The sequence below is a fragment of the Xenopus laevis genome, chromosome 9_10L (assembly GCF_017654675.1).
Source record: "Xenopus laevis strain J_2021 chromosome 9_10L, Xenopus_laevis_v10.1, whole genome shotgun sequence".
NCBI classification, from domain to species: domain Eukaryota; kingdom Metazoa; phylum Chordata; class Amphibia; order Anura; family Pipidae; genus Xenopus; species Xenopus laevis.
Window position 1 is genome coordinate 47259727 of NC_054387.1, and position 23817 is coordinate 47283543.

At 41.2% G+C, this 23817-nt stretch overlaps 1 protein-coding gene across 2 annotated transcripts in view; it reads left to right on the top strand.

Annotated features, from left to right (window-relative positions):
• The window catches only part of itgb4.L (integrin subunit beta 4 L homeolog), a 45866-nt gene that overhangs the window by 10204 nt on the left and 11845 nt on the right, over nt 1-23817 (top strand). For both annotated transcript variants that reach the window (XM_018235331.2, XM_018235330.2), the window contains exons 2-29: nt 1330-1422; nt 3083-3165; nt 3406-3507; nt 5440-5644; nt 6435-6531; nt 6958-7129; nt 7549-7812; nt 8191-8280; nt 9325-9447; nt 9989-10156; nt 10294-10370; nt 14270-14481; nt 14898-15001; nt 16203-16301; nt 16600-16729; nt 17211-17330; nt 17669-17775; nt 18002-18035; nt 18181-18366; nt 18719-18822; nt 19011-19069; nt 19162-19185; nt 19313-19461; nt 19543-19722; nt 21306-21454; nt 21688-21895; nt 21978-22126; nt 23430-23610. In XM_018235331.2, coding sequence (XP_018090820.1) covers nt 1338-1422; nt 3083-3165; nt 3406-3507; nt 5440-5644; nt 6435-6531; nt 6958-7129; nt 7549-7812; nt 8191-8280; nt 9325-9447; nt 9989-10156; nt 10294-10370; nt 14270-14481; nt 14898-15001; nt 16203-16301; nt 16600-16729; nt 17211-17330; nt 17669-17775; nt 18002-18035; nt 18181-18366; nt 18719-18822; nt 19011-19069; nt 19162-19185; nt 19313-19461; nt 19543-19722; nt 21306-21454; nt 21688-21895; nt 21978-22126; nt 23430-23610 — 3661 coding nt within the window. In that variant the 5' untranslated portion in view covers nt 1330-1337. The remainder of the gene's footprint in view (nt 1-1329; nt 1423-3082; nt 3166-3405; nt 3508-5439; nt 5645-6434; nt 6532-6957; nt 7130-7548; nt 7813-8190; nt 8281-9324; nt 9448-9988; nt 10157-10293; nt 10371-14269; nt 14482-14897; nt 15002-16202; nt 16302-16599; nt 16730-17210; nt 17331-17668; nt 17776-18001; nt 18036-18180; nt 18367-18718; nt 18823-19010; nt 19070-19161; nt 19186-19312; nt 19462-19542; nt 19723-21305; nt 21455-21687; nt 21896-21977; nt 22127-23429; nt 23611-23817) is intronic.

The following is a 23817-nucleotide window of genomic DNA, read 5'->3' on the forward strand; positions in this document are numbered from 1 at the left end:
ACGAAAAATGTCAGGACTCTCCACACACGTTCCGAAAATCGTACGAATCCTTGATTCGTAAGATGAGATCTTTCTGATGAGATCTCTATGGCCAGCTTAAGACTAAGTATTAGGAATCAGCAGTGAGTATGGAACGCTGGAAAGACTACTGTCTATAAAGGTAGGACTAGATGGACGTTTTCGGCTCGATCTGACACTGCGAAAAAACACCTGCAACAAGTCTCATGCCACAGAAATAAGGTAAGAGATAGAAATGTCGGATGAAGTTACAGCGTTGATCCGACGCGACGCGACTGTCGGATGCAGACACAGCGTGCAGATTGCGCTGAAAACGTCCATGTAGTCCTACCCTAAGCCTGACTGGGACCAGATTCAGGCAATAATCATGCCAATGTTCCACACTTTTAGGGAGTGAATCTATTAGGGAGTGAAGCAGACTCATTATTCTGAGATATCATAGAGAAAAAATACAATAAAATATTTTTTGACTTGCTTAATCAAAGATACATGGAAAAGCTGAACGCAGACTTCTAATATTTATACACTAGAGCAGTGATCCCCAACCAGTAGCTTGTGAGCAACATGTTGCTCTCCAACCCCTTGGATGTTGCTCTCAGTGGCCTCAAAGCAGGTGCTTATTTTTGAATTCCAGGCTTGGAGGCAAGTTTTGGTTGTATAAAAACCAGGTGTACTGCCAAACAGAGCCTCAATGTAGGTTGACAATCCACATAGGGGCTACCAAATGGCCAATCACAGCCCTTATTTGGCACCCAAGAACATTTTTCAGGCTAGTGTTGCTCCCCAACTCCTTTTACTTATGAATGTTGCTCACGGGTTCAAAAGGTTGGGGATCTCTGCACTAGAGTTTCCTTTCAGTGGAAGGAACAGGGGTGAGTGATATCTGTTTAATTCCTTTGTGCTTTGGTTAATCAGAGTTGACCTGTTGCCTAGTATAACAGCCATAGTGTTAGCCACTGTTTGCTTAGTCACATTTCAAGTGTTCTTCGGTGATACTTCGCAGATATAAGGCTAGAACACTATCGCAGTCTGTCAGATAGAGATCTTGTACGTAGTTCTATTATACAAATATATGCTTTTGATAAAGTCACTCATTTGAAACCTGCGTAAAGAAACCGACAGGCTCTTTAAATAAAAGCGGTTCCTGCAGTTGGCCCTTTCCGGTATACAGTATATTTATATATATATAGTGCATAAGAAACATGGCAGAGAATATAACATATTGGTAGAGAATATAAAAAAATTGAAGCAACATAGTTATATGTGTGAATATATATACTGTATTAATAGGTAATGTTTTATCTTCAACAGGTGGGGAGATGCTGAACCCTCATGTGTTAGGGGGTCTCCTCCTGGTGGTCCTGCTCTTAGGTCTTCCATCTACCCAGTCTCAGAGCAACAAATGTAAGTGCCCTGTATAAGGTAACATGTTCATACCGGCTCCATCCACTTACCTATCATTTTAAAGGAAAGATCACACACTCATAAGACAACCTCCTTATTGAATAATTAAAAGCAAAATCACACACTGCTAAGAAGATCTCATATAACTACTCATTTTATTCGAATATGTGTTAACCGATAAAACACACCCAGCAAGATGAAAAATTTGCCACAGGTGGGGCTTTTCCCAAAAGTGCCAATAAACACACCAAGATTTAAAGAGAATCTCAAATAAACTACTGCTTAAAGGTTCCACCCAGTTGCTAGTCTTTCTGCATGTATGTCTTAAAGGAGAATTAAACCCTAAAAATGAATAAAGCTAAAAATGCCATATTTTATATACTGAACTTATTGCACCAGCATAACGTTTCAGCTTCTCAAAAACAGCAATGATCCAGGACTTCAAACTTGTCACAGGGGGTCACAATCTTGGAAAGTGTCTGTGACACTCACATGCTCAGTGGACTCTGAGCAGCTGTTGAGAAGCTAAGTTAAGGGGTCATAGTAAATTCTCAAGCAGATAATGAGGTTGGTCTGTAATATAAGCTCATGCTACAGGGCTGATTATTAAATTCTGATGCTAGTTGTTTCTGTGCTGCCATGTAGTAATTATCTGTATTAATTACCAATCAGCCTTCTATTGTGACATTTATATTCTATGTGTACTGTATATTGTGAGTGGGTCCCTAAGCTCAGTAAGTGACAGAAGCACAGAGCATGTGCAGTGAATCAACAGAAAAGATGTGGAGCTACTGGGGCTTCTTTGGAGACACAGATCTTTACTGCTAAAAGGCTGTGGTTGCCTTGGGCTGGTACAGAAGCACAAAACATAACAACATTTCTAGCTACTTCTTTAGTTACACTTTAGTTCTCCTTTAAATGTTAAATTAGTGAAGAGCACTTTACAAATGACTTTTGTATTTCCTTCAAATCCGCTTTCCCATTTTTACACCTCTTCTTTCCTTTCACCTGTTCTCCTTCTGATATCCTCCTTTTCTCCTGGATGTACCTCAGTGCCACCCATAAGTAGAGGACTCTATGAGTAGATTAGGTTTGGGTAGTTTAGATTTACAACATTATTGGTGTCTTATACAGGTACGGAACCTGTTATCCAGAAAGCTTGGGACCTGGGGGTTTTTGGATAAGGGATCTTTCCATAATTTCACTTTCCATGTTTTAGGGTAAGGGCAAACATGAAGATTCGGGGAGATTTGTCGCCCGGCTATAAATCGCCTCTTCTTTGGGTGACTAATTGCCTTGAACTGCCTCCCACCGGCAAGAACCGAAATTGCCGGTGCGATGGCACTCGGAGCGCTTTGGTTTCCTCGTGTGCCAACTTCGGGTGACGGGTGAACTGTCTTGCCTCGAATAAGGATTAACTATATCTTTGTTAGGGTCACATACAATATACTGTTTTATTATTACAAAAGAAATAATTTTTACAAATTTAAATAATTTGATTAAAATGCAGGACATGGACTTCTCATTATTCAGAGCTTTCTGGATAACGGTTTTACAGATTACAGATCCAATACCTGTACTGAGCAAAATCTTACAATTAAGTCCATTAATGTTGACTTACATGTATGTTTTTATTGACTTGACTCTTTCTTGCATACAGATAACCTCTGCGTGGCCTCCAGAGCGACTAGTTGCTCGGCCTGTATCCGGGCAGACAAGGGCTGTTCCTACTGTGCAGATGAGGTGAGATACAGTTACACCAGTCATGTTCCTATTTAAATGACAACTATTGATAATAAGCTATTATAATTGTTAATGGCCTCTGATTAAATAATGAATATTTTGTAGGCTGTCTTAGTAGTTTAAGAAATGTATCTCTGCTTATAACTCCAATATGCATTTTAATATCCCTATCTGCATCACTATTGTATTTGTTACTGTAATTTGATAGGAAAATTACAAAATCTTATTTTCCCCTCTAAGGGTTTCTCTAGTGTACGATGTGATCTGGCGGAGAATCTCAAACGATTTGGCTGCAGCGAGAGAGGGATTGTTTATATGAGAAGTGAAGTTCAGACCCAACAGGTAGGATACTGCCTTACCCTAGATATAACTCAATCTCTGTCTTACCCTATATATCACCCAACTTCTCAATACTTAGACACTCAGGGGCCGATTCACTAAGCTCGAGTGAAGGATTCAAATGAAAAATACTTCGAATTTCGAAGTATTTTTTTGGTACTTCGACCATCGAATTGGTTAAATTCGTTCGAATTCGAACGAAATCGAACGAATCGAACGAAAAATCGTTCGACTATTCGACCATTCGATAGTCGAAGTACTTGCCCTTTTAAAAAAAACTTCGACCCCCTACTTCGGCAGGTAAAACCTACCGAAGTCAATGTTAGCCTATGGGGAAGGTCCCCATAGGTTTGCTAATCTTTTTTTGATCGAAGGATTTTCCTTCGATCGTTGAATTAAAATCGTTCGAATCGTTCGATTCGAAGGATTTAATCGTTCGATCGAACGAAAAATCCTTCGATCGATCGATCGCAGGATTAGCGCTAAATCCTTCGACTTCGATATTCGAAGTCGAAGGATTTCAATTCGAGGGTCGAATTTCGAAGTATTTTTAACTTCGAAATTCGACCCTTAGTGAATCTGCCCCTCAGTGTCACTTATCTCCAACTCACAGTCAACCCAGTCCCGTTAACACAATACCGAGTCCCCGCTCTCTAATTTGACACACAACCCCAACTTTTTGACTCTATACCACAGTCCAGGTCTCCATTCCGATAGGTCCAGCTCTGAAACACCCTTAAAGAACCAGTAGCATCAAAAAATGAAATTGTTTTAAAGTAATAAAAATATAATGCAGTGTTGCCCTGCACTGGTAAAACTGCTGTGTTTGTTTCAGAGACACTAGTATTGTTTATATAAATAAGCTGCTGTGTAGCCATGGAGGCAGCTATTCAAAGGAGAAAAGGCTCAAGTTACACAGCAGATAAGCTCGGTAGAACATAATGGTGTTATCTGTTATCCACTATTTAACCTGTGCCATATAGCCTTTTTCAGTTTCCGCCATTACTACTCAGTAGCTTGTTTATATGAACTATAGTAGTGTTTCTAAAGCAAACAGATCAGTTTTACCAGTGCAGGGCATCACTACATGATATTTTACTTACTTTCAAACAATTTTTTTGGTGTTACTGTTCCTTTAAACTGGCTTGCTCTCCATCTCATTAGTCACAATTATATTTTCAACTTATTGCACAGGCCTAAACCTCCATGTCCAAGTACCCATCTCATCAACTGGTGATCCCAAATTCTTGCCACTTTAAGATCAAGTAGGTTATTAAATAGATGTTATGCAAGTTCATAATTCATAAATTAACTTTTAGTATGATGTAGAGAGTGATATTCTGAGACAATATGCACTTGGCTTTCACTTTTTTTTGTTGTTTTTGAGTTATTTAGCTTTTTATTCAGCAGCTTTGCAATTTCAGCAGTCTGGTGGCTAGGGTCCAAATGACCCTAGCAAACATGCATTCATTGAAATAAGAGACTGGAATATGAATTGGAGAAGTCCTAAATAAAAAGATGAGTAATAAAAAGTAGCCTGTATAACAATACATTTGTAGCCTTACAGAGAATTTGATTTTAGATGGGGTCAGTGACCCTTATTTGAAAGTTGGAAAGAATTAGAAAAAGGCAAATAATTTAAAAAAAATTATGAAGAAATAAATAATGAAGATCAATAGTAAAGTTGCATAAAATTAGACATTGTATAAAATATTAAAAGTTAACGTAAAGGTGAATAACACTTTAAGGGTTCAACTTTGCAGACTTACACATTTTTATATGTAAATTCAGGTTACCCTTTTACTCATTGACCCACCCCAGAATCTAATCAAATTTAATCAAAAGCCCATTAAAAGATGCCGCACCCTGTAATACGGATAAACATATTGTTAAAATAAGCAATACTCTAGCTCAGAATTTTTGATGTCTTTACAGAACTATGAAATTAACACTCTTGTAAGCAAAACTCAAGTGGCCCCCCAAAGGATGTCCATGCGTCTTCGTGCTGGGGAAGAAACCTCATTTAACTTGCAAGTGTTTGAGCCACTGGACACCCCTGTGGATCTGTATATCCTGATGGACTTTTCTCACTCTATGTCAGATGATTTAGCCAGCCTAAAGAACATGGGTCAGGAGTTAGGTAAGTGGAAGAGTTATTTGTAAATAAAAGAATGGGTGAAAAAGAAATAGGAAGATTGAAGGTAAAGGAATGTCAGGGAGCCGGGAGCTCCCTTCAGGGAGGTAGTCTGGATCAAGGAGGAAGCCTTCTTGAGGGATCAAGGTCGCGGTATCCAAAGGGTTAGGTAAGAGGATAATCAGAGTTCAGGCTAGAGTTCAAGGGCAGGCAGACCAGGATCAATAAGCAGGAGTCCAGGCAAAGTGTCAAAACCAAGGCAGGTACAGGTATCAGGATGCAGGAACAGGAAACAAGGCTTGGAAACAGGAACCCAGGTTCAGGGAAGCAGAACCTATTCTTGGGTGCCATTCTGGTGTCCTGGGCGCCCTTTTATAGTTGAATTTGGCGCCATAGTGACGTCACTGGCATGCTTGCGCCGGCGTGTTTGCGCATGCGTGTTTTACGCATGCATCGGCGTTACGGCACTGGCGTCCCAGCGTCCACGTGGGCCGACTGGGCGCCGCCATTTTGGATTCTTCGCCCCCGGGAGCAGACGCGTCTCTTCGTGCTCCTGGCGGCCTTGACAAGAAGGAAGATTTGCATGTGTATTATCTCAGTTTTGAATATAGTTGTAATTCATCATGTCATGGTAAATGGAGACTTGTAGTCTTGCTTCCGAGGTAAAGAGTGATCAGTATGAATTTTTTTTGTCATTATAGAAACTATTGAGCTTATGGTCTATATAATGACTCGTCATTCTGTTGTCTCCCAACTTACTTATGTTTTCCTCTTCTTGTTCTTCTTGTCTTGATAGCTAATGTTGTAAGCACTCTCTCCAAGAATTACACCATTGGATTTGGGAAATTTGTTGACAAAGTGACTGTACCACAGACCGACATGAGACCAGAGAAGTACGTTTTTGGAAGACAGAAGAAATGTGTGGGTTCAGAAGAAGTGGTAGGAGAGGACCTTGTTGCAGGAGAAGGTTCTATGTAGCACAAGCAAACCATCTATAGCATTTAAATTCTGAAATTACTATTCGGGTTAGATGTCATAATCATAAATGCAATATTTTTCCCCACCGTGCATTCCACTGGTGAGGACCATCAATCTTTGATAATGTAGAAGTACATGTGTGATGTCACTTGTCAAGCCTGCAAGACAAGACTATTTTTTGTTTAATGTATCTGTAAGCATTTTGAATTTATGGAGATAGACCAAACCTGATCTGTAAGGGAGGGCATGAACCAAAGTTTGGAATCTTCTGGGTTGCTTAATTACTTGTGTGTCATGGTAGGAACTGGCATTTGTAATATTTCCCCCACTTTATCCCTCAGACTAAAGCAACCTTGGTTAGACAGCACTCCTCCTTTCTCCTTCAAGAACGTGATTCAACTAACAAGCGATGTAGAGAAATTTCGGAGTGAACTAATGAAAGAGAAAATCTCTGGAAACCTTGATCCTCCAGAGGGGGGGTTTGATGCCATTCTACAAACTGCTGTGTGCACGGTGAGCTTTTGAGCTCTTATTGAAATTGTAGCTAAATAAAATGATATATTATAGTGCAGCACCTTTATTAATGCTGAGGTATTTAAAAAATAATTGACTGCACGGAAATGCTAGCAGTTCTGGAATGTAGTGTGGACAATCTGATTCTCTTGCATGGAACCCAAAAAGATGGCTCCTCCATTCAATATTGGATCAGGATCCATTCAAATATTAGGGACACTGAAGAATCCCATCAGGTGGAAACCACATTTAGTCTTCTAACACAGCATCCCATGTGCCTAAATACTCAAATCAGTTTAGACTATCATCTTCCAACTTTGCCAGATGATCACATGTGTCAGTGTATGGGCAGGTTTTGTCAATTTTCTGAAAGACGTGTTTGAATACCGTGTGTACTAAAGATGTTTTTATCCACCTAGAATCAAATTGGCTGGAGAAAAGGAAGTACTCACCTGTTAGTCTTCTCTACTGAGTCAGCATTTCATTATGAAGCTGATGGGATGAACGTACTTGATGGGATACTGAAGCGGAATGATGAACAGTGCCACTTGGATGCCTCTGGATACTACACACATGACACCGTTCAGGACTATCCATCTGTGCCCACACTAGTTCGAATCTTAGCAAAGAACAACATCATCCCGATCTTTGCCGTCACCGACTACTCCTACAGTTACTATGATGTGAGAGTCCAACCTGTTGAAACAGTTGGGGGTCCTGCCTTAAATGACATGGAAATGAGACTTATAGTCTAGGGGTTAACCACACAAAGAGGGAAACAGACATATAAGACTTGTAGCCTAAGGGTTAAAAACACAAAGAAGGAAATAGATACTTCAGAGTAAAGCAACACTAACAGGTCTGAGACTATAGGGGACAGAAAGAAGGTATTTTAACCCAGGTCCTGCCAACACTACCACCATTGATTGATTGATTGATTGATTGATTGATTGATTGATTGATTGAATGGATGCAGTAACACAGTTAGACAGCTCACTTTTTCATTATTTAAACCCCCAGGACATGCAATAGTGATGTTTCTTTTTTTCTTGGTCCTGTAGAAGCTGAGCAAGTATTTCAAAGTATCTGAAATTGGAGAATTGAAAGAAGATTCCTCCAACATTGTGGATCTCTTGCAGGAGGCCTTTACGGTATGAAAAGAAAATACAGTGAAGGGTGAAAATTTGACACCACTGTCATGTCTTCTAAAAGTTGATTATTAGACTTAGATTAGAAGCAGATGTCTACTTGGTAGGAACTTAATACTGTATATAAAATGGCATTGTGGTGCAGTAATATAGCTGCACATTGTAGGCTTTTGTTGGCAGTGGCATTGGTATAATGCCCTGGGTATAATTTGGACTGGGTCCCAAAGTTACTGCCATTGCTACGCAGTCAACTATTTGCTACAACCTCTGGCCATTGGGAGATTTAGGCTGACAGTTATTAGAGGAGCACAGAGGTTAGTTTGTCATAACATATCCCTTATTATTAGTAGGGATGCACTGAATCTACTATTTGGGATTTGGCCGAATCCCCGAATCCTTCATGAAAGATTCGGCCGAATACCAAACCAAATCAAAATTTGCACAGGGACAGGAAGGGGAAAAGTGGAAAAAAACATTGTTTCCTTTCTTGTTTTGTGACAAAAATGTATGTGATTTCCCTTTCTACCCCTAATTTGCATATGCAAATTTGGATTAGGTTCAGTATGCCAACTTCTCATGCCTGGCCAAATCTGAATCCTGTTTAAAAAAGGCAGAATCCTGGATTTAGTGCATCCCTAATTATTAGTAGACTACCTCTTTGCTAGAAAGCCAAGCAAGGAGTTATCCAACTCTGCAAATTAAGTATCGGATTTTGGCATCCAGTCTTGTTCAAAATGATTCAGTGTAGTTGTGTCTAAATGGCTGCTCTGCTTCCTCTAAACCAAAATCCATTACTCAACAAACATTGATCATCCGTCAATTCAGTCTATAAGTGTTTTTGTATTTGTGTGTATCCATCTTCCTAGAGGACAAGTGGATCTGCTCTAATTTAGCCCAACAATTGTATTGTAATCAATTACCAAGTAGGCATTAAATGATCTGCATAACTGATGGGTTACTAGACATTGAGACATAGAGTAAACTCTGGACTTTTGTTACATTTGCCCCAAAGAAGATTACATTAACTTTTTTTTGTTTTTGTTAAAGCAAATTCGCTCCAGGATGGATATCCGAGATGATAACACCCCACGTGCGATGAATATCTCAGTCTCATCCGAAACAGCTAAGGTTACCGAAACAGGATCGTTTCAAGTCACCCGCGGGGAGGTGGTAAGTGCCAGTAGGGCCAGAACTATGGGCAGGCAGAAGAGGCATGTGCCAAAGGCTCAATTTCAAAAGTGTAGGGATTAATGAGTTGATCCTGCGTACTGCTTTCAGTAGACCTCTAAGCTCTGCTGTGGCTGGGGGCAGAGGTTGGGGCCCGGTGCCAAGGAGGTTTGCAGCCAGGGGCCCAGGGGGGTTGTGGGCTCCTGAAGGTGGCAGCCCCAGTGGGCCCCAAACCCTCAAGTCCTGCACTCAGTGTAACTGATTTCACTTAGGCTAATGCCACATGTGGCAGATTCAGACTTGTGTGGCAGTAGTCTTAAAGAGTGATAGGGTCAAGTATGCAGAAATGTTTGTTTTACCATGAAAATTAAACATTGATGATGTTAAAGGGTTTTTTGGCATGTGTAAGTCACATCAAAGATAACCTTTACAGATCATGAAGGGTAACTTTAAAGTCCACCATCATCCCAACCCGGTTGGTTGCCAAGATTTAGAAGTTCAGTTTTATCAGCTGCTGACTGAAAAATCCAATATTTAATTCCAGGGTACCTTCAAAGTGAATGTCAAGGCTTTAGAGCGAGTGGGCAACCAGCATGTGTGTGATCTACCACCGCAGGACCAAGGGAGCCAAATTATTCTCAAACCTTCCACCTTTACAGATGGCCTTAAGATTGATGCTTCTCTGATCTGTGATAGCTGCCCCTGTGAATTGGTAAGTGCAACCTATAGACACATTTTAAGAACTCCTATTTGTAATGAGCTGACGGGCAACATACGGAACATCCTAGTCTTACCAATTCCTTATTCCTCCCTGTTACAAGCTAAAATACTCTTCTATTTCTTCTACAGCAAAAGGAGTTGAATTCAGCCAAGTGCAGCTTTAATGGTGACTTTGTGTGTGGACGCTGTGAGTGCAGGGAACGCTGGTGAGTTTCACGTGTGTAATCGGATATGTAAAGATTTGGAGATCTGTTTGTTTTTTCCTAGAGACTGAATAGGCTCAGGGTGTGCCCCAGGTGATAGTAGACTAGGGTGTGTACTGAGTTCTGGATTAAAAGGGATATTGATGTCAGTTTTCCTTTTCGGCTGAGGGCATTTCCCTCCAATATTGTAACAGTTTCTACATCCTTTTTGCCAATTAAAGGGATCATTTACCAGTCTCCTGGGTGCAAGAGCACTAAAGGACGCAAAAGTGTGCCCCATAAAGATCATCTACGGAGCACTTGCTCCCAGGGATGCGCCACTCTTTGTGCGGAATGCTGGATCAAAAATTCTGTCCTTGCTGCCACCTCGTACCTTAACCCCCAGCCTCTACTGAGTCAAGTGCGACTCTAGGCTCAGACTTAGGGTTGCCACCTTTTTAAAAAATCTTTACCGGCCAGGGAAGGGGGCTGGATAGTTCTAAAAATGGGCGGGGCTGTGATGTCGCTGGGCGGCATAGCGCTGTCACTGTGAGCGTGGCCATGACATCAAGGGGCGGGCCAGAGTCATGGATCGCGGAATAGGTAAGTATTTTTAAGCTATAAACGGAAGAAAAGGGTGGGCTGAGGGTGCATCTGAGGCAGGCCGGGAACAGTTTGAATGGTGATCACAAATTTACCGGCAGCTACATTGCCGGTAAATTTGTAATACCGGCCCGGCCTGGGCTGGTATTTTACCGGCTAGGCCGGTGAAATACCGACCAGGTGGCAACCTTAGGTTCAGTCCACAGGTCTCAGCACTCCAAGACAGAGCAGCGGCTATTTGCACAATATCTCATGCAGTGAGCAAAGTGCAAATAGTGTAGATTGTGTGCTTTTTTCTGTAACTCACAGCTACAAAAAACTGCTGCATTTTTATTATTCCAATAAGAGCCACAAACTCCCTGTGGCATATCACCCCTTAAAGGAACAGTAACATTCAAATGAAAGTGTTTTAAAGTAATAAAAATATAACGCAGTGTTGCCCTGCACTGGTAAAACTGATGTGTTTGCTTCAGAACCACTACTATTGTTTATATAAATAAGCTGCTGTGTAGCAATGGGGACAGCCATTCAAAGGAGAAAAGAATCAGGTTACACAGCAGATAAGTTTTGTAGAACAAAAAACAAGAAAAAAGGCAGACTTATTGTTCTACAAAATTCACCTTTAAGAGAGAGGGAGGTGTAATTTACTAATATCAGTTCATTTTATTAAGAAGAGAAAAAGTGGTCGTTTTTGGGACCTCTCCCCCTCTATTATTTTCCTTTTCCTACTCTATTTTCAAATGACGGTCGTGAACATATATTTTTAATTTATATACTGAATTAATTCACCTTCTAATTAATTATACTGCACTGGCACTTTAAATGAATGAATTCAATTTTATATTGATAATTTAATATAATTGCTATCTATTTAGCAGTAACACTTTGTAAATTCACCAGTTGATTAATTTGGCCAGATATATTACAAGTAAGGGTACAGCCTTTTAAATCAGCTTGTTTATATGAACTATAGTAGTGTTTCTGGAGCAAACAGATCTGTTTTTACCAGTGCAGGGCAACACTACATGATATTTTCATTACTTTAATTTACTTTCATTTTTTGGTGTTACTGTTCCTTTTATATACATTTAAAGCATTAGCCAAAGTTTCCTGTTCCCTAGCTGTTCCAGTTTGCATAACAATATTTGTTTAGAACTACAGCTGTGTTCCCGCTTCATTAGGCTTTATTTACTTTCATTATCACTGCCTCTGTTTTTTTATGTCCCACAATGAATACCTGCATAGTGAACAGGGCCATTTGTAGGTGAAATGCCACCTGAGGTAGCTGGCACATTGCTCTGCTTTGCTTGGACTGTGTTGAAACAAATTTCTGGTTACAAAGTGGACATTTGTCTCTTAAAGGGGCAGTTCACCTTTAAAAGTTAACTTTTTGCATGTTCTGCAATGGCTAATTCTAAGCCATTTTCCAAATGCCCTTCATTTTTATTTTTTTTTATAGTTTTTCGATTATTTGCCTTCTTCTGACCCTTTCCAGCTTTCAAATGGGGGGGGGGGGGGGTCACTGACCCCATAGAAAATGCTCTGTAACGCTACAACTCTATAGTTATTGCTACTTTTTATTACTCATATTTCTATTCAGACCCTCTCCTATTCATAGCCCATAAACAATAATGTATCTAATCCACGGCACTTGTTGTATATATTCAATACAATTCTGCATCCCTCACCAACAGCATCACTCTCTACACTCTTCCCAGGTATTGGTGAGATTTCCCAACTTCTCTTGTCCTGTTCACTTACAAATCATTCCTTTGATCTTACACACTCATTATTAAACATTGTCCTCTTGCACAAATATATTCAATTCCTCTCCAGCTTCTGGTATGTGCCCTCTTCATTGAAACATGCCAGTGACACACCTACTCTTAAATCCTTAATTTGATCTAAAAACTAGTGAAACACAGGGACACCTAATCATCTGCATGAAATTCCATTTCAGTAGGTGCAAAACGCCTTAACATAACTTTCTTTTGAAGAGCACTGGAATCACTATGCTTCATCAATTCTGATGAAGGGAGGGTGAAACCCCCTGATGAAGGGAGCTTGAACCCTCCCCCCAAAACGTTGATACTGTTGGTGATATTATAATGAAAAATGGGGACCCTCCCCAACTGCAGAGAATTGAGTGAGTGCGGAGCTGTGTACAAAAATAGCTATCACTATGCCATTGCCAGTAGAAATGTGTTAACAGGCAAAAGGGAGAACTTCATGCATTAATGCATTTCCACTGACAAGTGATTTCAGTGTTCTTCAATGCAAAAGTATTTTGGGGCATTTTGTCTCTGAAAGGTGTTTTTGTGCTTCATTCCCCTAAAAGCCAGTGCTGGGAGCTCTAAACAACCCAGTCAACTACATTGCCCCCTCATCATGCGAATGCATGAACAAGCACGCGTGTGAATACGTGGAAGAGTGCATGCACCAAGTATACAAATAAAGCTGGGGACACAAGGGTCTGAACTAGGGGAAGGCTACTGAAGAGGTACATGCCTGACACCCCTCCACCTTTGCGCCCTAGACATGTGCCTCTTCTGCATACCCCTAGCCCTGCTAAAAGCTTTTCATTCTTCTGCACCTGTATAACAGAGGCTTTTCTGGGGTTGATGCCACCCCCTGCATGTACAATTTTAGTGTTGTAATGGGAGGAAATTCAGCTTTTGTACACGGATTGTGTAAAAAAAAAAAAAAAAAAGTTACTAGGGTGGCCCTCTGGCTGCTGCCCCACACCTGCTCACCAGCCCCTTCCCCCCCCCACTTGCTCTCCAAGACTTCACCATGATTGGGGGAGGTAATGCAGTTGGGGAGTGACAGTTAGTTACAGGTAGTGATAGGGTCTGGGTTGGGGGGCCCACAGGGTTTTTTCCTGGTATCCCACCAGTCCAGTCCAACCCTGTCCTCCGTAACTTGATTCACACGGCCACCTAAGGCAAGGTTTTCACCTTGCCTTATGCAGAAGAATATCAGCCTCTACCACAATTCGAATTATATTAATAAATAAAAATAATTAAAATTAGGGTTCTTTACGCAGACACAGGTAAAATCCGTATATGCCACCTAGTGGTTTAAAATGCACACTGCATTACTACATGAATAAACAAATGCATACACAGTATATCCAGTGTACTTCACACATCATTTGGCATGCAATCATTTCCCTTCCAGCCAATACACATAAAGCATGCTATTCCATAAATGTGTCAACTGCCAAGGCCAGCTTTTGTTTAACTACAGTAGCCATGATCCACAGCAAGTGCTGTCACCCTCCCTTGTTTTTAAATACAAGATGACTATTTATCTTTCAGGATGGGAGAAAATTGTAACTGTTCCAGCACAGACACCAAAAGCACTCAGTCATGTATAGCACCAGAAAGTAAGGAGATTTGCTCCGGTAGGGGGGATTGCCTCTGTGGTACCTGTCAGTGTCACTCGGAGTCCCCCAGCCAACAGTTCCAAGGGGAGTTCTGCCAGTTCAATAACTTCCAGTGCCCACGATCTCTAGGATACATGTGCAATGGTAAGAAAATTAAAAATTAATACATTTCTTCCATAAAAACTCCAAACAGGGCGGCTTTTTGCTGGGGAGGTCAAACAGCAGTCTTGTATAGCGGTTCAAGTATGGCTGAAAAGGGTTTTCTGAGCACTACCCTCTAATAATACATATAGTACTGCTAAAGTAAAGTTCAGCAACACTCTGAAGGAAGATCTCATGAAAAAGTCATAACTATGAAGAAAGGTTGCAGAATCCAGAAAAGGGTCTTATGTAGGCAATGAAATGTACCAGGGCAACCAATCAGAGCATGGCTTCCATTTGTCTACCTTGGAGTATGCTGATTTGTTTTACCAGTAACTACAATAGGGCAATTTAGTCTATGTTAAATTAGATCATGATTTCTTCTATGCTACAATGATGTTTCCATTTCTTACCAACAGACAGAGGGCGCTGTCATATGGGATCCTGTGTGTGTGATGCTGGCTGGGAAGGAGAGAGTTGTCAGTGTCCTACCAGCAATCAAACATGTCTTGATAGGAATGGGGTAAGTGAATGGCATATTGGAGACGGGTAATGTGAGGTGGGTATTGTCAGGGTCTAAAGATTTTATTACTACAGCTACCAGCACCCCAAACAGCATAAAGCTGGCCATAAACGCAAAGATCCTATCGTACGAATCGAGGATTTGTACGATTTTCAGACCGTGTGTGGAGAGTCCCGACATTTTTCGTCCGGCGGAGATCGGTTGGTCGATCGGACAGGTTTGATTTTGTCCCGACCGTCCCGCCGGAGCCCATTGCGCTCTCCTCGTAATCCGATCGTTCGACCATAGGGCCGAACGTTCAGATTACCCCCGATATAGCCATGCCCGTTAGTGGCATATCGGGGAAAGATCGGCTCATTTGGCAATGTCGCCAAACGAGCGGATCTTTGCGTCTATGGCCACCTTTAGGAGAAAAGTTAAAGCAATATTCTAAAAGGATACTGTCATAATATCCCTGCCCAATGCAGTGTCAACCCAATATTACATCCCAAGAACAAAAAGAACAACGCAAAGGTAACCCCCCAGAGTACATGTTTCAATAAATATTGTGCCTATCTCATACACAGAACACCCCAAGCGCATGGGATAAATGTATTATTTGTTTCATGTATAATACCCCAGAAGACACAGTAGGAGAAATGCAGTGCCAAATTAATATATAATACCCAAGGACACATGGCAGGATAAACAGAGTCCGATTCATGTATAATAATCTAGAACACATGGCAGGATAAATGCAGTGCCCAATTAATTTATAATACAGGTATAAGACCTGTAATGCTTGGGACTTCTGATTTTCCAGATTTTCTTTCAATAATTTGGGTCTACAAGAAAATTATGTAAATATTAAATAAACCCAATAGGCTGGTTTTGCTTTCAATAAGGATTAATTATATCTTAAAACTTATACACTTAAGTGAACCACCACATATTGATTTCTATCCCATGTCATTCTCCTCCTCTCTGGTTTATAGGAATATTTATATCCATCATATACAGAATGTAGAGGGCCATAGCTGATTTTAAAGACGTTAGAGTTGGAGAGAGTATAGGGTGGTAATGGGCACACAATAAATAAGGCATGGATTTGACTTATTTTAATTGCTTTTTTTTTTTTTTTTGCTAGCACTTTCTAATACGTGTATAATGCACATATTGTTGGGGCAGTTTAAAACCTACAATAACCTGCTCTAATCTCCAGGGTCTGTGCAGTAATCGTGGGAAGTGCGTGTGCGGGCGCTGCCAGTGTGATATCGTGTCGCAGTACACAGATGCCACGTGCGAATTCTCCTATTCACTGGTAAGTGAGCATTAATGCATGCTGACAAAGTTAAATAAAATGATTTTGTTTTTTATAAAGACACTTTCACACATTGCGGTGCTGTAGGAGTTGGCATTTGTTTCTTTAAACACTGACCTCATCTGTGGCAGTGATACCAAGTATACCTTGAGGAAGGGTAAACTTGTGCTCTGTTTCTATGCCATTGCATATACTTTCATAGATAATATATGACAAAAGTAATGTTGCCTATAAACATCCAATATTATTTTGATGCATCCGTAAGTGTTCATTCTTATGTGTGCCATTGTATTGGTAGCGCCAACTGGGTGTGTGCGAAGACCTACGGACATGTGTGCAGTGCCAGGCCTGGGGAACTGGAGAGAAAAAGGGCAAAACGTGTGAAGCATGCGAAATTAGTATTAAAATGGTGGATGAGCTGAAGAAAGGCAAGTATTTGGAGATAGATCTGCCCTTGAGCATTTGACAAATGTCCCTAAGAAATTCAGACTCATTAATTATATTTATTATTGGGGCAGTGAAACGACAGTACGATTCGGCTATATACACAGCACCCAGATTGTTCTGGGCTAGATCCGTCTATCACCAGGGTTAGGGAGATACCTACACGAATCCCCCAGCTGCAATCAGATCCAGTATTAGTACAAGACAGAGTGGGTGCTTACCCTAAGAAGTCAGCCTCAGTTAGGTGCCCCCTGAGGGAGGAAAGTCCTCTATTTATACAAAATGAAGAGACTTTTTCATTTATGCCGTGCACATCCAAGTCATATCTATCTGATTTTAAACTGCTACCCCCCCCCATCAGCCCATTTTGTGGGGGCCCCAGCTTTTTTGCTTTGTAATTGGCCCCCTCTTCTCTAACTCCACCCCTGTTTCTATCATTTATTTCCTTTCCTTTTATTGTGGCAGTGGATGAAAGAACTGAGAACTGTACTTTCCGGGATGAAGAAGACGATTGTACCTATGAGTACGCAGTAGATCCAAATGCAGTGCAAGGAAACTACACTGTGCTGGTCAAGAACAAAAAAGGTAATCCTAACCATTCTACTCTTCCCTAGTTCCTTCATGTACACTTCATGGTTTTCCCAATAGTTGTTTTATTTCAGTATCCTCCTGATAGCCCTTCACTGTTACCCTGCCTACTCTATTGCGCATCTTGTTATCTTCTCTTCTCAGCCAGTTCTGTAGCCACTACCAGTCTTCTAATACACTTTATGTTTTTCCTATTTATTGGTCTATTGCAAACCATCTGTCCTGCCTGTTAATACTGAGTTACCCCTTACACTTTCTTTATCTTTGATTTCCCTCCATGAACCATGCCTCTTCTCATAAACTTCCTTCCTAACCATGATTTTTTTATTCAACAGAGTGTCCTCCTGGAGCCTTCCTCTGGCTTATTCCTCTACTCATCTTTCTGATGCTTCTCCTTGGGCTCTTGATGCTCCTTTGCTGGAAATATTGTGCCTGTTGCAAGGTGAGAATGAGGACAGAAAAGCTCCCAGGATAGTGGATATTTGTTGTGATGAGAGGGCAAAAGTACAAAAGAAATGAATGGTAATGAGGAGATGAGGACAAAGGATACTCTAGGAAGGAAGGAAACTCTAGCACAACCAAAGACATTGAGGGTCTTATTGTAGCAAATTTCACTGGTGCATCACATTTAGAGAAAAGGGGCTCATAAAAATATCTTTATTTTTCAGGCTTGCTTGGCAATGCTTCCTTGCTGTGGACCAGGTAAGGGGAAAATTCAACTGGCAAATTTCAGCCCAGACCTTTTATGAATTTTGAGCCTATTCATAAAATATTTCAGCCTCAGCATGTTCATAGCAATCATACTGCTCTTCTCCAGCAACTGCATGATGCACTGACTCTCTTACAGGACGGTCAGTGGGATTTAAAGAAGACCACTACATGTTGAGGCAAAGTCTGATGTCATCTGATTACCTGAATACCCCATTGGTGCGCTCAGGGAATCTCAAGGGTGGGGACACGGTGAGATGGAAGATCAACAACAACGTACATCGTCCACCCCCCTCTCCTGGAGCTTTGAACCCCAAGGAGCTTGGTAAGTATAAGAAAGCTGTTGGAGAATTTAGAAATGACTTAGCATCACATAATTAAGCAGCTTAGTTCTTCAAGGTTCATTAACCCCAGCCGTCTTTATGAACACAAGTGGGTCTAGCAGTGCAGTGGATACATGAATACATATTCCTGTTCCTAATTAAGTGGGTGTTTGGACATAATATATTCATGGAGAAACTTTACAGATACTCCTGGTAGACATATCTAACTCATGATGTCATGCATTTTAGTTAATAAAAGGGTATGGCTTTGTGTGCCAGATACTTCAGGGTGAATGCAAATCGGATATGTTATAGAAAGTAAAAACTGTGTCATTTTCTTCTTTTTGATGCAAGTCCCATATGGCGTCTCAATGCGTCTGGCCCGGCTGTTCACTGAGAACCTGTCGAAGCCTCAATCCCGCGAGTGTACGCAGCTGCGTCAGGAAGTGGAGGATTCGGTATGCAGGGAAACACTAGAATGTGTATTGCTGGGGTGCTTTTGGTCTTCTTCTTTCTTTGGTCTACAGAAAAATTAGATGTATTATTTATTTTCTGACTATTCTCCAGTGTTTGTCCTGTGTCTGCACTCTATAAATCACCCCCACAGCTTGGTTAACTACTTTTCACTGTATCCTATATTCCACAGCTAAATGAGGTGTACAAGGTGATACCTGGGACCCACAAGGTGAAACAGACGGCTTTCAGGTTAGCTCCTGCTATTTATAAAACTGCCCTGTTGGATTTGTTACTGAAATTAGCAAAACTAAAACCCCTTTACTCTTTTTTTCCCCATCCAGGCTTCAGTCCAATGCAGGAAAAAGGTATGACATATATTGTTTCCTAAGCTGTTTCCTATACATTGAAGGCTTTTATCTTCTCTAGTGCTTCTCAATGCTCTCCCAAACTCTCCTTGTTATGCCTTATTGTTTCTTTACCTTTATCCCCCAGGCAGGATCACACAATTGCAGAGACCATCTTGATGGCTCCTCGGGAAGCTGAACCTGAGATTGTAAAGGTGACAGAGAAACATGTGACACAGGAGGCTTTCCAGGACATGAAGGTTACCCCAGGTTACTATACGGTGACATCAGACAGAGGTGAGGAACTGATGTTCTTTATTACTTCTTTATTCCTTTATGTCACTTGTCCATCTTTCTGATCAATTTTTCTGTTCCCAGATGCCCATGGACTTGTGGAGTTCCAGGAGGGGGTTGAACTGGTAGATGTGCGGGTTCCTCTCTTCATGAGGGAGGAGGATGATGATGAGAAGCAGCTGTTGGTTGAAGCTTTGGACGTTCCCACAGGAATTGCCCAATTGGGGAGGAAACTGGTCAATATTACTATTATCAAAGAGCAAGGTAAGAGTGTGGTGACCTCTCAGGCTCACTGAATGGCATCATATTTGCACATCCATATCACAGCTACACTGCAAGTACCTCACTGCAAAAATGTATAGAGGTCACAACTTCAGGTAAAGTGGTCTCTTTGTTTGTGGGTAGTGTTCAGCTCTGACTCTCTGAGCCTCTGACAGACAGAAGAGGAGGCCAAGATAACAGTACCTTCTGTCCAGTATGAAGACCACCCACAGACAGCAAACCTGGTAGCTGCTGAGAAGTGAAATATCTGAAATAAAGCAAGATTATTTTATTGTTTAAAATGACACACATACCCATAAACAATAAATGTGATTGCCATTGGGCATAGACCCAATTCTTTCACCAAGCAAAACACATGTTCATCATACAGCTTAGCATGATTTTTCGCATATTTGCCATCCAATGACATCACAGGTATATAACATAAATTACCTATTCCATATTCTGCAACAATATGTAGGGAAAGTACCTAGCTTGTGTAAACTGTTTTTTACTTATGAGCCACATTCAAATGTAATAAGGTAGCAACACAAGTATGATAAAAGTTCCTGGGGGTGCCAAATAAGAGCTGTGATTGGCTATTGGTAGCCACTACGTGAACTGGCAGCCTACAAGAGGCTCTGTTTTGTAGTACACCTGGTTTTTATACAACCAAAACTTGCCTCCCAGCCTGGAATTCAAAAATAAGCACCTGATTTGAGGCCACTGGGAGCAACATCCAAGGGGTTGGTGAGAAACATGTTGCTGGTTGGAGATCACTGGAGATGTAAGGCATTATGTAATAAAAGACACTAAATTTGGCCAGGAGCAGTAACCCATAGCAACCATTCAGTAGGTAGAATTTACCAGTCACCTGTATATTATTGGATGCTATAAGTTACTTCCCTTGGTCAAACTTTGCCTTTTATTACATACTGTATGGGGGTTTGACCATTGGTTTCCCCACCAAAGTATTTCTGCCAGCAAAGACAAACCCCAAACCTGCTGTGCTGCCTGTTATTGAGATTATGGCAACCCCTTGTCACTGCTGGTACAGGCTGTTTTTGGCATGAAAACACTTAAAAGTACTTTTATATAGGGATGCCCGAATCCACTATTTTGGATTGGGCCGAACCCCCGAATCCTTTGTGAAAGATTTGGCCGAATACCGGACCGAATCCGACCCCTAATTTGCATATGCAAATTAGGGATGGGAAGGGGAAAAAGTCACGCGGAAGACGAAAAGTCACGTGATTTCCCTACCCACCCTTAGGATTCAGATTCGGTTCAGCCGGGCACAAGGATTTGACTGAATCCGAATCCTGCTGAAAAAGGCCGAATCCTGGCTGAATCCCGAACCGAATCCTGGATTTGGTGCATCCCTACTTTTATATAATCAATAATATAATCAAAATCCACCAGTACAAGTCATTAAATGCATTATGAAGTGGCACAGATACTTTTAAGAGTTTTTTCACCAACAAACATACACTGGCAGAAAACCACCAGGTATGATATTAACATCATTCTAAACAGTACTATCTGTTATACTAATGTCATGACTCTCCTGTGTCTGTTTGTCGTAGCCAAGAGTATTGTGACGTTTGTGAAACCTGCCTACACCTACAACCGGCAGGAACAGGTTGCTCGTGTCCCAGTTTCTCGGGAGATCATCCAGAATGGAAAGACACAAGTCACATATCGTTCCCAGGACATGACTGCTCGGGAGGGAAAGGTAAAGATGGCAATGGAAGACACACATATACTTGTTTATACAATTTGGTGGAATTCATAAAACTGGTATAAGTTAACAAATCATAGTAAGAAATCAGTAATTACAAATTAGTCAGTTGAAATAATCCTAATGAATCTGATTGGTTGGTAAAAGTTCCAAGGATGGAGTAAATTTTACACCCTGCGTTTTTCTGGAATTACTTGCTCTATTCACTATAATCTGTTTCCATTTAGGATTATACATTCTCCGAGGGAGAGCTCACCTTCCAGTCAAATGACACTCAGTCAGAGATTCTAGTCCCTCTTCTTGGTCGGTCAGAAGTTGACACTTTGCTGGGAAAAAGACAAGTTAAACAGTTCCTTCTAGAACTTAGTAATCCTAAATATGGGGCCAAGATTGGCAAATACCCACAATGCACCATCACAATTGATGACACTGCAGGTAAGGCAATGATCCAGGGGAATAGTGCTGGGGAAAATCTTGGGGGTGAATGAAAGTACTAAATTTCTTTCTCCCCCACAAGATGTTATACAAAAGGCAATGCCAGTCCAGTCTGTCCAGTCACCCAGTGGAAAGATAGGTGCTCCTATCAATTTGAATGGCCAGGCTCTCAGTGCCAGGAAAATCCGACTCAACTGGATGCCCCCCCCTGGAAAACCCACAGGGTACAAGGTAAATAATTGTTTTCTGATATGAATTATTTACATATTAATGACAGCCGTATGACTCGCTATGGTGTTACACCTTGAGAACACCTTGTCCATAGAAACCTAAATAAGTATATGAGAGGCTGTTACCTCTAACATTCCTGTTTGGTTGACCTTGCCACCCAACAAAACAGACCTGTGGCTCCTGGTCGCTGCTTCTATGGTGGCCTTCAGGTTGGGCTTGCAGGACTATGTAGTGCTGAAAATATGCACTCTCCTTGACTCTCAATCCCAGCTGTTTTAGATACCCCAAAGAGGGGGTCAGCTTCAAAGTTTAAGGACCTTTATTATAAAGAGATTATGACACCATAGCAGGGCTATGGCATGGGATATGGAGGGTTGTGACCATGTGACCAGACATGCCGTAACAATGGCAGAATGAAACTACAAACTGAACCAGGAACTATTACTTTACCCCCTGATCTCTTTTTAGCCTCAACCCTTCCTCTGTATCTGATAAATAAGTGGCTGTGCTTGTTTCCATATTTATCTGGAGATATAACTGGCTGGTGTTCTACACATCTGTTGCTGGAAACATGAATCACTGCCTTCCTGGATTTTTTTTCCTTTGCAAACTTAAGTTTGGCAGTGCTGGAAACAGATTAATTGTTTATTTGCTCATTAATCTCTGTGTTGGATCTGAGCCTTGCACTGGAATGGTCCATTAAAATCTAATATACCTTGTGCATTTGTATGCCTCTTGTGGTTGCTTAGGTCAATCAGTCCAGCAACCATAAATCAGAGTTCCACCATTCTATTCATTCTGAGCTAAGGTGTCATGCCCTATCTTCCCATAGGATTAAGCTATGACCATCTGACAGTAGACAGGGGCATTTTAAAAAATAAATCATCGAATCCAGGTTTTGGTTTGGGATTTAGCCAGATCTGAGCCTTTTTCAACAGAATTCAGATTTGGCCAAGAGCCTGGTAAAACCAAATCCGAACCCTACAAAACATGGCTTAAAAAAATACAACCCTGAAACTAAGGGGGCCCAGCCTGAAGGCCAGTTAGGATGAGTCCTTATTTGCTACCCTTGATACTCCTGGAACTTTAGTGGGGGGCTGTTACCACAATGTTTCTATATTGGTTTTATGTATCTGTCATCTTTTTATGAGATAAAGGGACCCAGCCTGAAGGCCAGTTAGGGTGAAAATAGGTTTGAGGGCTTTTTCAACCCTGTGTAATATACTGGTCACTAAAACATCCTTATAATAAGTCAACTGCCCAGTGCTACAGGTACACAAAAATAGTGTGGCTGTTTTTGTAGGTACGTTACTGGATTGAAGGAGATTCAGAGTCGGATGCCACTGTCTTGGATACAAAAGTGCCCTCTGCAGAGCTGGTCAATTTGTACCCATACTGTGACTATGAAATGCGCGTATGTGCATACAATGCTCAAGAGGAGGGTCCCTACACTGACATAGTCACCTGCCAGACCTTGGAGGACGGTGAGTTGAACACTATGTTATAAAAACCAGGCAAGGGCATATGGCTGTCTGTCAGATTTGATTAATATACAACTTCCAGTTACCCCAAGGCAGCCTGCTCACACCTGGACTAATTCATTCCCAGGTGACAGAACATGCTTGGATAACAATATCTGCATGATATTCCTCTCTTCCATTACTTATTCCTCTACATTTGATTTTTGCACA